Genomic DNA, 13,926 nt, shown 5'->3' with positions numbered 1-13,926 from the left:
GCCATGCCCATATCTGGGCTAGGGTCACTAGCGACGCCCTGAGCAGAGAATGTCGTCACCGAAGCCGTTGGGGTATGGCCACCTGCCAGCTTCCCAACCGCTTCCAAAGTTCCAAAGTCCCCATTAGGGGTAGAAGTGACCGCCCTGGCTCCATGCTGCGTGGATGCCGCCATCTCATAAGCAGCCGTCCGTTGTGCCTCACTCCGGTCCCCAGATCTCATGATCGTCCTCGGCGAGGTCTCCTCCAAGAAGGGCCGAGTGAGCGACGCTGGCATCTCAATATCTCCCGATGTAACATGTGGTGAAAGTGGTGGCAGCTCCTGCTCCACCGGATCGTCCATCTCCACCCTAACACCCCAGAGTCTGCCAGGCGCGGAGGTAGACTCGGACGACCCAAATCTCAACGGATTCGTCGGGGTGGATGTATGTGGCTGCTCCTTCGTAGAGCCAGTCTCACCGCTGGTTCGGCCGTGGGTGTTTTACCGCTATTAGTATCATCCCCCGTTTTTGACCCACCATCCCGAAGCTGTATTTCACACTTTTCCAATTATGCGTAGATGTGATTTTTACCAAGCTTCAGAGCGCTCTAGCAGAGTCGTCATATGTGTGGTCGCCATATGAGAAATGTAGCGCGCTCCATATGGATATGGAGGCCGAGAAGTTGTGCGCAAACACAAAGTCACCAAATCGAGTCATCCGGGCGGCTAGCTCGCCGTCTTAGCCCATCCGCCGCTGCCTTGGACGCCGTCGACGCGAGGTACGAATGATGTGGGGACATGCTTACGTGAGTGTGCGTGTATGGATGCACGTGGCCCGACGTGCCGGCGTGCGTGCGTGCATGTTGCATGGACATTGATGCTGCGTCGGTGGCCGGCCGGCTTGGCTTGCCGGCCGGTGCGTGCATGCATGCCGCTGTGTGCCACATGAGATCTAATCCTGATTGATATACACATGGGTCAGGCAGATGGTGATAAGCTTTATTATTAGCCCCTTCGAAACGTACAACACCGGCTCCTCCGAAGTGTGCCACTATCATGCGTATGGCTGTTGACGTGCATGCAGGACTGCATATATGCTTACTTACATTGATTACTGAAATGACACTGACGCCGGGCCCCTGTTTCTCTTTGTCTACGGATCAATCTACCTTCTAAAGCTTCGTGATGAATTCTACTTACAAGACTAATAAGTAAACTATATATATAGTTCAATGGACCGACGCTGCAGGCTAGCTGTAGAATCACTGCGTTAAAAACATGAAACGCATGAAATTGCTACAGTCAACAAAGCAAATGGGTCTCGCGCCCTAGGCCGCCGCCTGGGCTGCCTGGCCAAAACCGCCACTGATAGTGTTATAAACCACGTCATGAGCACAGTGACATGCATGACCCATGTGTCTGATCCATGTCACTACAGTTTTCAAGTTTAGCCTCCAACCATAAATCACAAGGTAATGCATACAATCATAGTAAGCTAAGGGAGGGAGTGTAACTCTTGTAATGGTATATATGCCCATTTAGTACCAGTTCTAATAAATACACATGTATTTAGGTGTCAAATTAACATTTCCATTCCCCTGTCTATATACTGTGCTCAATATCAAGGGAAAATTTGCCCTTAAACGTTCCTGAATCGTCTAAACGAAAGGGCAATTTAGCATCGATGAGCCGCAGCACACGGAGGAAAATTCTTGTGGCTTAATACCAGAAAGAGTTTCTTCTTTCCGTGGGACTCCAAAATAAACAATTCTTGGAATGTTTAATGCCATAGGAAGAATCATGCACAAAAAAGTTGGAACTTGGTTTCCAGATATGATTCTTTCATCCGAAAAAGTGATATATCCTGGTTCGTATGGCCAGCACGCACCTGAATTTTTGCGATGGAATCCAATCTTTGCAACTAGCTATATGTAAATAGCGACTAGATGCTCTTAACTATATATCTAGCTCCATGACAAAGAAATAATTGATTAACTTTATTTATACTCGATGTTATCATCTATGAATATTACAAATAATGGAACATAGATTTTATTTTTAAAAGAACTGAAACTTTGAAGGTACAATCAAGAGGGTAACAACCCGATGCAATCCCAGTAAATATGTTGGAGGTTAGAACCAAGATCATCATCCACGCAAGGAGTTAGTTGAACCAAATTACTAGTAAAAAATATGTTTTGATATTTTGTGGTGTAAATAAGAAGTCAAGACATGCACGTTGTAGCACTTGCATAATTTAGTGTAACAGATAGTTTTGATTCTTGTTTTTAAACAAAGTACATAGCCATAGCTTTGATTAATATTGAGAGATGAGAACCCTCTTTCTGCATATTGCATATGAATATGCACAAGTCTTCACTTGAACTATGAGAATGTGTATGCATGTATATGGACACATACATTTACATTTTTTACTTTGAATCTTTGAGGAGCAAGACGTCGATGAAGGACGCCGACCTGATTCGCGGCGCAACTGCACCTAAGAGATAGAAAGGTCGATCCCCCACTTCCAAGGGACACAAATGTTTGTTCCTTCTCCAGCTGAGCCCCCCTCCTCACTCCTCTCGTGGTGGCCGGTTGCTTCAAATATCCCTCTCTCTTTTTACCTCCACCCGTATGCACATTATTCTCCATCTTCTCCGCCCCCACAGAGCTGAATCCTTCCTCTCAATTGTCCAGTCCGGCCGGCTATAAGTACGTAGCATCCCCTCTCACTCCCTTCTTCCTCATCCATCTCAGAAGCAGCCTGTGCAACCAACGAGTTCACGGTACCAAAATCATAAGCCCAATCGTAGATCGAGCAATGGCGTCCCTGTCAATGAGCGCGGCCGGGAGGGCTGGGTGGACGCCGAAGCAGAACAAGCTGTTCGAGCAGGCACTGGCAGTGCACGACCGGGACACGCCGGACCGCTGGCACAACGTCGCTCGTGCCGTTGGTGGCGGCAAGTCGGCCGATGACGTCAAACGCTACTACGAGCTGCTCGTCCACGACATCGCCCGCATCGAGGCCGGCAAGGTGCCCTTCCCCGCCTACCGTTCGCCCTGCCCAGGCTCAGGCCACAACGCCGGCTACGAGGCCGACAGGTACGACCGGCGGCTTTACTGTGGTTCCTATAGAATTATGTGTGGACTAAAGCTGGGATTAATCTTGTAATTTCTGACGATTAGGTTAAAGCACTTGAAGATCTAGTCGGTAATGGAGAATGAATGATACCGAAACGCATGCACTACATCGATGGATGGAAGTGGAAGCATGTGCATGAGATAAGTCTCGTGCATGGTGTCCATGTCAACTTGTCAACGTACGCATGCAAAGGCTATGCAGATGCATGCAATATGTTCATAATACTTTAGTAGCAAGTGGTCTATGGCGCGATCGACCTGTCTCCATCCTCCATGGGTTTAACTTATCTCGTATGTATTCTAATGTACAATATTTATATCGTCTGCACATGTAACCATATGTCCATACCAATCAAAAGAGGAATTGATGATAATGCAGATATGTTATACACACATATATATTACTGAAACAAAATCTATACTAATGCAGTCTGTTTCACACTTCACGGGTTCCTTTTTATTATATCATCCTGGTGCAACGCCAGAGCTTTTTTACAAGAATGACAATGGGGTCATGAGGAACTCCCAGCCACAAGTGGCGGCCAGAGTCTTAAATACTAGAGAATTTTACTGAATTATGAGCTTCCCAATTCATAGAGCAACCGTCAAAAATGAATTCACAACTGGAAAACTCTCCTGCCTGGGCTGCAATCTCCTTGGTGATGCTATATATAGTATCTGCCTAAAGTACCCTTTTTAATTTCTGAAATCGCTGTCTTGCAGTCACATGCAATAATGATTTTGTATAACGAGAGATCAAGTGTGAGTGACAGAGCTTCCCGACATGGAAGGGCTTCGAGCGTAGCTGAGTCAACAATGACGGAGAATGCCATGGCAGAAGAGCCTAAAAACATACCATTATGATCTTCTGCATATTGCCGTGGAGTGGGACGAAGGCAACATACAAGCATAGGGGGGCAAGTTTGTTCATGGAGGGGGCAAAGTTCATATGAAGTAAAAAAATAGCTACAACAACCATTATTATAGTAGAAAAATCAATTTGTTAGGGGGGGTCTAGCCCCCCCCCCCCCTTGTCCCCCCCTAGAATCGTCCCTGCCGCGGACGCATCCCTCTCTCCATTTTTGGCTAAGCCGATGTCCAGATGAATCTTCGATATTCCCACTCCTGGAGACCTCCAAGTTTGGAAGGGGTGGTGGAAGTTACTTATATGCACCGGCAGAATTGGGCCCTAGGCAACCAGGTGAAGCATAGCATTTTTTCTTCCTATTAACTACCAACATTTCTATATTGGCCTGGGGTTAAGCACACCCAACAGTGCCGAACCTCAGCTCCCTTTCTAATGCACAAACACTCCCGTCACCCAGATAACGACGTAAAAGGGTGTTTCAACGCGGACCCTCATTTCTCCCCTATATGTCTAGACCTGATATCCAGACACTTTTGGACTTCCAACGCTATTCCTCAATTGTTCGAGGACCGTACTGGACATCCAAACTCCCCCACTCCATGCCAAATTGAGGGAAGGAACATGGTAGTTCGGATGATCCTCGTGGACCACGTCTCCCCACAACGCACGTCTCTCTACTCATCTCTTTTTGTTCTCAGTCAATGTCCTGCCGATTGTCTATCACATTCCGTAGTCCAAAATATGAGGGGTACCGTTGTAGAACGTCAGCCGGTTGGCTATCTGTGGACACGTCCGTGGACATTTGAGGGCGCTTTTTAAGGATAGCGGTGAAGGTGTCTAACACTATAAGACATCAACACACATGATTGGAGTCATGCAACCAAATCTTCTACTCCTACAAGTCAGTCGTTGGTGTCGTCTCCCTGCTCCCCGATCTTCACCCCCCCCCCCCCGGCACCTGCGTTCAGGAGTCGGGCCCGACATTTCCCCGCCCTTGGCTATATTGCACAATGTTGTTGCGGACCTATGGGTTGTGTTGTTGTGCTCCTACGGGCCACAAAGTGCTACCGTTGTGCTTCCCGCTGCCTCCATCTACAGTGGACCGAGGTTGCCGCATTCAGAATATGAGTATCTAAATGGGGCAGATCGGTCCATTGTGAACTTGGTAGTTTCTTTTGTGAATTGGTGAAACTTTTTTAGTTTGTAAAGTTGTAGTATCTTTTATGAATAGCTGAAACATTTAGTTTGTGAACAAGGTAGTTCATCAGTACCAACATTTTGGTGAAACTTAGTATATATGTTTATATTGCTGCAAATATGGAATAAGCTTCCACTCCTATGTATTTTTTATTAGCTAAATATGATAGTGTAGGTGTGCAACTCTGTCCAACGCCATAGGTATTCAAAATATTGCCGGCGTCGTCTCCAACGCCACCACTAAGTTCTAACAGTGATGTCGTATTGATGGTGTCGGATGTCCACGCCAGCAAGTCCATTTTCACCACTCCAGAGCTAGGCTTTTCTGCACTAGTGCTAACGAAGGAAAGTACAATAAAGCAAAACACAAGATGGTGTCACACTATCACGTTTGCTCCATTTATCCTGGTCGGATTTTGTGCCTCCCATGTGGTTCTTTTAATGGAAGCAGGTATCTCATCTAGTACCTTTGCTCTTTGTTTTCCATTTTCATGCTACTTACATGAAGTGGATCAGTTGCTAGTAATTCTCTCTACGAACCATGTAGTATATATATTCTTAGCAAACAAGCATTGATCGAGTATATTAATCTTGAAGTTAATGTGCCATTCTAACGTTATAAAACTAGGCCTAAATCTTACCTACTAATAAAGCAAATATTGCTTCTGTTGTACGTCATTTAAATTGCCCCTAAAGTTGACTAAAATTACCCATCAATGCCACCTATAAGTCATAAAAAACGTTTCAAACAGGAAAATCTCCGGACTGGGCCGGCCCATGTAGGCACCTGCTATATTACACTCTGGCCGTTGGAAAAAGATGCAGCACACCTATTTGGGCCGGCCCATGCATGGGTGCCTGTTTTTTTTGGTTTAGTTCTTTTATTTTTCTTTTCAGTTCCATTTTGTTTTTGTACTTTAAATAATTTAGAACTTCAAATAACTTTTCAAGATTTAAAGAAACTGAGAATTTCGAAATAAAATATTCAAAAAAACATATTTTGTTGAGAATTCAAAAACTACTGAGGAGTTTTGAAAAATGTTTGCATATACAAAAAATGTTTAAATTTTGATAAAATGTCCATAAAATATAAACTCAAAGATTTTAAACAAAAGTCCGTGTAAAAATCTTAAAAACAATTTGTGCCTCTGTTTTTAGTCTCGTTTTTTATTTTAATATTTCCATTCCATTTTTTAATTTAAATAATTTATAACTTTGAAAACTTTTGCAATTTATAAAACTGAGAATTTTGAAAAAAAAGTTTGCAGAAAACATAAAATGTTTGTGAATTCAAAAAATGCTCGGTGTTTTTGTAAAAATATTCGCATATTCAGAAAAATGTTCATAATTTTGAAAACAATGTTGATGAAAACAATAAAAGTCCATGATTTTCAAAAACAAATTGGGTATTATTTTTTGAGTGCAATTGAAAAAAATGTTTGCTAATTCAAAAAATGTTCATGCATTTCAAGAAATGTCCTAAAATTTTAAAGACATAATATGATCAGCACCATTGGAGATTTAATTATTTTTCTCCCGTTGCAACGCACGGGCCCTTTTGCTAGTATATCATAAATTGTATAAACATAAAAAATATTTATTATGATTTGAGTCAACATGAGCTCATAACTTCCAACATAAAAATGACTAGCTAATTATTGAAATTTTTGTACCAAATAACAGTGGCGGTGTAATTTTGCAAGAATATGTGAAATTATCCAATAATCACGCCATATGGTTGTCACATACATATTTTTGTATGAAATTAAAATAAATTCCTTGTGCTTGATACACAACAATATATAAGTGGAAATGTAGCCTAGACAACAGTTTTTTAAAATTACTCCCTTAAAACTCTGAAAAGTATGTATTTGATATTGATATGATATATGTGCATACACATTTTCACCAATATAAATTTTCCATTGTGATATACATAAAAAGGCAAATATGTGGATCAAAATAGAGCAATCACTTTTATTTTTAGAGGCAAAAAATTATTAATATTAAGCCTACAAGCTAATGAACTATTTAGTAAAGAATAAGGTATGTAGAACACATCTACATATAAATCAATTAAAACCCTTTTTAGGATTTCTAGAATCTTCTAAATATAGTTTTATGCATTTCCCAAACTGGAATACTTAGATGCTACTTATGCTGAAAACACTAATCAACTACTTCTCACGACAAAAAGTTCCCTTCCCCCAGAACCAAAAGGAAATCTTACCCTATAACGTTCATGAATTACCTAAAAAAAGGGACAATTTGGTACCAAACAACTGCAGCACACACAACAAAAATCCCTGGTGAACATTTTTTATTATTTTCCACGGAACCGTAACATAGGACTTTTTTAATTAATGTTTAATACCATGGGTAGAGTTGCACATTAAAAGGTTGGTGCTAGATTTCTTGATAATATTCTCTCATCCAAAAAGCAAGATATATATTCTAGCTCCTGGATCGTAAGGCCAACACACACCCATTTTCTAGTGATAGAATACAATATTTGCAACTACCGATTTGGAGGCAGCGACATGCTAGTTGGTCCGATAACAATTGTATATCTAGCTGTTTTACATCAATAGTTAGCTAATTTACTCGATGTTATCCTCCCTGAATGTTTCCCACAGCTACAATCATACAAAGAATGTCAACATACTTCTCGGGATGAATTTCATGGCACGCTCAAAAGAATAACAACCCAACGGCAACCCAAGCAATACGAAGGCGACTGAACCAAGATCATCACACCACGAAACTTGGTTGAACCAAACCAATAAAAACAATTTGATTTACTTAAAAACATTAATTGATATATTTGTACAAGTTGCATGCTTTGAATCTTTAAGAAGAGAATATATGCCAGCGACCGGGTCAAAAAGATAGAAAGGTAGATCCCCACTTCCTAGGGACAAACATATTTGTTCGTCCTCACTCTTCTCGTAGTGGCCACTGCTAAGGGTCAGTTCTCTTGGTAGCTTTTTTAATAGGCTTCTAAAAAATAATTTGATCGGGCTTCAAGAATAAGCTGGGTAAGGGACAAATTATTCCAACTTATTCTAAAAGCTACCAAAATAACTGGCCCTAATTCTCCTCCTTTATTCCTCGTGTTTTTACCCTCCGTTTTGACCTCAACCTCCATCACCCATATGCACATTATTCTTTTCTCCCGCCACCATTGGGACTGAGCATTGAATCCTCCTCCTTCCTAGACTCCTGTCTATAAGTAGCGGAAAAGTAGTAGAATGATGAGGTGGGAGAATTGGAAGAAAGGTAGGGCCACCCATAACGGAGTGGTGAGCACATTGTCGGCTTTGGGGGGATGCTCTCCAACAAAGCAGTGGAATTGAAGAAAAGATATCACGGAGGAGTAGAAGGGGGAATATACAAGCTCTACTTGATGTCCATACGGAGATGGACTTGGAGAACGGATATGCTAAGGGAGAGGCTGCTACTTGAGAGGGAGAGGGTGAAGATCGAGAAGATGAAGGTGTGCGAGAAAATGGAGCTTGAAAAGAAGAACTCAAAGGAGCACACAGAGATTGAGAGGGGGGAGGGTTGAAGCAAAGAAAGGCGATAACCAAAACCGAGCAAGTTGTGATCGTGAGGATCACTGAGGAGTCGAGGGTCGTGTTGGTCGACATTGGCCTCATGAATACATATGCCAAGTGGTTGCACTAAAAAAGTATGATTCATTCGATTTATTGGCAACATTTGAGTTGTTGAATTTGTCGAGGGTCATGTTTGAATTGTTGTTTTATTTGACTTGTTGATTGTAATTATCTGTGCTCATTATTTATTGCTGAATGCATGGAATATGGTAAAAATATTCAGGTTTATTATAGGGTGTGAAGATTCATATTTATATAGCAACTTGCAAGAGAATCTCCTGTTAAAGAGGGGAAGTGGGGAAGAGAACCGAATCATGTTGATCTCAACTCTGTCCATTTGCTCCTGGTATATGTAAAGGCATTTGACCCATAATAAGTAGTGGGAATCTCTATAATTTATCTGCATATGATTACATGCTGAAATGTTTGCTTCACTTTCCCAAATATATGTTGTATTTATTGATCAAGCCACAAGAGCTGAATTCATCTGACCATATGGTTTAAAAGAAGAATCCTGTCTGGAAGCAAAAGTACACGTAACCCCTGTGAAATAGAAATCTCTCCCTAATAATAAAGCAAATACGGTTTCTAATCGTCCGTCGTGGCATTTTTGTGAAAACACCCTTTCATTTCTTCTAAATCAACCCGCAGTCCTTTGCAGTCCTTTATTAAGTTGAAAAACGTTTCACTTTTATAGAATCACCCCACCCTGTATGATGGGCTCGAGCACGACGTACTCGCGGGAGCTTCGGCCGCAGGTCGTCGGCGCCTGGTGCCGGCGGTGTCGAGGCAGAAGGAAGTCGGTGCTCCGCCGCCCCTCCTCCTCCTCCTCCATCCCTCCCCCCTCCTCCTCCTCCCCTCGTCAGGGATAGCGTGGCGGCTTCGCTCCGGCCGCCCATCCTCCTCCTCCTTCCCTCGCTGATGCGAGAATGGGCCTGCGTGCCACCCCTCCTCCTCCTCCCCTCGCCGAGGATAGCGCGGCGGCTTCACTCCGGCCGCCCCTCCTCCTTCCCTCCCTGATGCGAGAATGGGCCTGCGCGCCGCCCCTCCTCCCCCCCTCCTCCTCCTCCCCTCGACGGGGATAGCGCAACGAAGGTGGCGTGGCTGACAGAACGCATGCGAGAAGGTGTCTACACAAGGAATGGAAGAGAGGGGGCGGCCACCATTGGAATGAGGAACCGGTAAGAACAAAGTGAAGAGATAAGGAGGACTTTTTTTAAGATGAAGATGAGGAGAAGTTTTATTTAGGGGTAAACCAAATTTTTATTCATCAAAAAGCACAAAAAGTGGGATTACATTTGAGTAACAGGGTTTCAAAAGCCATATATGACGATCCTGAACTAACGAGAAGGAAAATCTAGCTAACTTATGAGCATCCTTATTGGCTAAACGACTTTCAGAAAAATTACAATAGAAGTTACTTGTTCTGCTTTTAACCTCTTTGATAACGACTGCATGACGCCCCAACTTCCTTTACATATGTCATATTTATTTGACTAGCGCATATTTTTTCTTCCGTTGCAACGTACGGGCTCTTTTGCTAGTACTCACTTATTTCTGAAAGGTAAGGCGCATTTGACTTCCTCAAGACTACGATGCCTGACTTTGACCACAGTATATAATAAAGTATATGAATTAGGCATATATGAATGTTATGATCATATTTATCTTACAGAATACTTTTATGTAATGTCTTTATACTAATTTTATAAACATACTATAAATGAAAATCATAGACTGAAAAATGTCAACACTTAAGTCTGTCATACATTTTGGGAAGGAGGACGAACCACATAATAATAATAAATGTATTGTCAAATTATAATGTTTTCCTGCAGTTAAATACATTTCTTATATGTACAATCGTCTGTAACAAGAAGTAGCATGTTGCTGTTGTTCCGTAATTTGTGTTTTCCACTTACAAAAATAGAACTCACAGCTATCGTTTAGTGCACATATGATATGATCACATTTGTATTCTAGTATTTCTATCCTGTGGTCAAGCTAAAACTATTGTGGAACGGACTATTTCCCAAACTATACTGGAATATTTAAATGGTAATGTTGTCATTTAGGGTTCGTCAATTACGAAAAAGGTGGGACAATTTAGAATGGACCAAGCGCAACACACACAAGGAAAATTCCTTTCACTCATTAAAGGAAAGCAGTTTTTCTTTCTTTCCATCAGAATATGAAACGACATTTCTTTTCGGCATAGCCATAGGTAGAGTCACACAAACTGGTTGAAGCTAGATTTCTTGATAATATTCTCTTATCCAAAAAGCAAGATATATATATTCTAGCTCCTGTGTCGTATGGCCAACACACACCCGTTTTTTTATGATAGAATCCAATCTCTGCAACTAGCTAGCTATTTGGAGATAGCAACATGGCCCTATTAAAATAAATTCATAACTAGCGCCTTTACAAGCGAAAATACAAAGGTGAACAACTGAACATCGGTAAGTGCGCACCCACATGAATAGTAAATTATAAAAAATACTGAAAGTTTTTAAAAAATTCTGAAATTCCATGGTACGAAACTTAGTCAATCATCTACTCATGTGGGAAGTTTCATGATGTATTGACACCCATGGTATTTTTAGTGAAGAAACTACAATTGTGGCCATACTATTTATCAAACAGTGTTTTTTAATATAGCTTTGGTTTTGTCATTTTTGCCCAGATTACCACGGATGTGATTTCTTCGTGAAACTTCATACACGAGTATACTGGTTGACTATGTGTATTATAAAAATAAATTCCTTTTTTTGATTTTGTCTAGCATTTCTTGAATTTAGTTTTCATAAAGGGTGTGTGCACACCCATGTTCACCAAATCCGCATCGCTTTACAGGCAACAATAAGCTAACTTATGTATTGCTCGATGTTATCCTCTCTAAATATTTCACACAAGTACGAAGAAGTTCTTTTCGATGGTATACTCAAGGCAATTACAAGCCAAAAATATATATAGGCAGTTTACGCATGATCATCATGCGATGAGAGTTAGGTTGAACCAAAACACCAACAAAAACGACTCCCTCCAATATATTAGTTTTCGCTGATTTAGTACAACTTTAGATCAGAGGGAGTAGTTTCGTTAGAAAACATCAATCGACACATTTGTGGGGTAAATAATCTTAATCATGAGAGTGTATATACATGTGCGTATAAATATACTATAATTTCGCATGCTTTGAATCTTTGAGCAGGAGAAGATTGAGCACAGATGCGATGCAACTAGGCCAAAGAGATAAAAAAAAAGTTTGATCCTCCACTTCCCGGGGACAGAAATCTTTGTTCCTCCTCACTCCTCTCGTAGTGGCCGGCTGATGATTCTCCACCTTGTTCCTCTTATTTTTTCCACTCCAACTCCCTCAATTTGACCTAGATCCACCCACATCACGCTTATGGTCCATATGCATATTATTCCCTTCTCCCGCCCCAGACCGATCATGCAATCCTCGTCGACTCCGGTCGGACCGCCTATAAGTAGCACCGCTACTCACACACCCTTCTACCTCATTCCTCAACAATCTCACCAGCAGCCAACTATAGCTCACATTGGTCGACTAGGTAGTGGGTGGCTAGCGCTCTCCCGATCGACTGATCAATGGCGTCGTTGTCCATGAGCACGGCCGGGAGGGCGGGGTGGACGCCAAAACAGAACAAGCTATTCGAGCAAGCGCTGGCAGTGCACGACAGGGACACGCCTGACCGCTGGCACAACGTTGCCCGCGCCGTTGGCAGCGGCAAGTCAGCTGATGACGTCAAGCGCTACTATGAGCTGCTCGTCCACGACATCACCAACATCGAGGCCGGCAAGGTGCCCTTCCCCGCCTACCGCCCCCCTTGCCCCGGCCCCAACGTTGGCTACGAGGCTGACAGGTTTGTACCTTCCTTTAGCATGCTCTTCGGGCGTGCTTATATCAAATTAATAGCTTGGGTGTAGTACACCGGAGTAAGCAAATGATTGAAAAAAGAAAATATGATCAAACATTATCAAAAAAATCTGAAATTTTGGGACATGAAACATTAGCAGATGTGTGAGGTTCTTCCAAAATTTCATCTAAAAATAACATCAAAGTCACTGCTCAAACTGTGCACAAAACATTCAAAAGCGATTTAGTTTTTTCGGTGAAAGCTCCTTAGATGTTATTTTGAGAACCTCAAACATATGATAAAGTTTGATGTAGCAAAATTTCAGATTTTTTGGATATCGTTTCATAAACCTTTTTCAACATTTTTCCTAACTCGGGTGTAGTACAGCCGACAGTAGAAAATTCAGTCTCTGGGTGTTGATGACATCGATTCTTAGGTGAATGAAATCTGGGTTGTTAACTAATTCATGTATGCAGGCTGAAGCACCTGAAGATCTAGTGAGATAGATGGTATGTACATGGATATGAAGCATGTGCGTGCTCGCCAGCAAGGATGGGGATATCCTATGATATGATATGCATGCAAGTCATGGCGTGATGAAACTGTATATGAAAGGCTGCTAGCTGGAAGAAAGAGTTGACCGATACATGTTCATATGTATACGTATAAATATTTGGCAATAGTAGCTAGTACAGTACAGATTACAAGTTAAATAGGACGGTCTATCTCCTTCTCCTGTGTGTAAATCGCAATATTCCTTATGTAACTGTACATTATATCGTCTGCAACAAAAATACAGTACGCCCTCCATTCAAAAGGTGTAGTGCAGTTTTTTCTTTCGAAGTCAAACTTCGTAAAATTTGACAAAATTAAATAAAATATCAAGAACATCAAATAAATAAAATTAGAAAACATATTTTACAATGCATTGAAAGATATTTATTTGTATTGTAGATGCAGTACATTTGTCCATCTTTTTTCGGGTGAAGTTTCATTAAATTTCACCTTGTTTCTTGTTTTTTGACATGAATAAAGGAATAAACCAATAAGAAACGTGTGGCGTGTACGTTTTTAATGACTTGAAACTAACTAGCACGACATGCAGTGGTCAATTCATTAAATACAATGATATTAATTAGCAAATTAACATTAATTTTCTCGTTTTTCTTTCAGTTTTGGTCGTGGTGCACAACTTAAGATGACTTATAAACCGAGACGGATGAAGTAAATGATAACTT

At 41.5% G+C, this 13,926-nt stretch overlaps 2 protein-coding genes across 2 annotated transcripts; both read left to right on the top strand.

Annotated features, from left to right (window-relative positions):
- The first annotated feature begins 2,619 nt into the window (after window positions 1-2,619).
- Window positions 2,620-3,515, top strand: LOC123451776 (protein RADIALIS-like 3). The gene is made up of 2 exons (XM_045128316.1): window positions 2,620-3,083; window positions 3,168-3,515. Exons 1-2 carry the CDS (start codon window positions 2,803-2,805, stop codon window positions 3,187-3,189), a joined length of 303 nt encoding a protein of 100 aa, XP_044984251.1. The 5' UTR covers window positions 2,620-2,802; the 3' UTR covers window positions 3,190-3,515.
- An 8,824-nt stretch (window positions 3,516-12,339) lies between these two features.
- On the top strand, window positions 12,340-13,505 carry LOC123451766 (protein RADIALIS-like 3). The gene is made up of 2 exons (XM_045128305.1): window positions 12,340-12,694; window positions 13,165-13,505. Exons 1-2 carry the CDS (start codon window positions 12,420-12,422, stop codon window positions 13,184-13,186), a joined length of 297 nt encoding a protein of 98 aa, XP_044984240.1. The 5' UTR covers window positions 12,340-12,419; the 3' UTR covers window positions 13,187-13,505.
- Window positions 13,506-13,926: the final 421 nt, after the last annotated feature.

Source organism: Hordeum vulgare, chromosome 1H, assembly GCF_904849725.1.
Source record: "Hordeum vulgare subsp. vulgare chromosome 1H, MorexV3_pseudomolecules_assembly, whole genome shotgun sequence".
NCBI classification, from domain to species: domain Eukaryota; kingdom Viridiplantae; phylum Streptophyta; class Magnoliopsida; order Poales; family Poaceae; genus Hordeum; species Hordeum vulgare.
The sequence above is the reverse complement of the archived record's forward strand: the minus strand, read 5'-3'. Positions and strand labels throughout refer to the sequence as shown.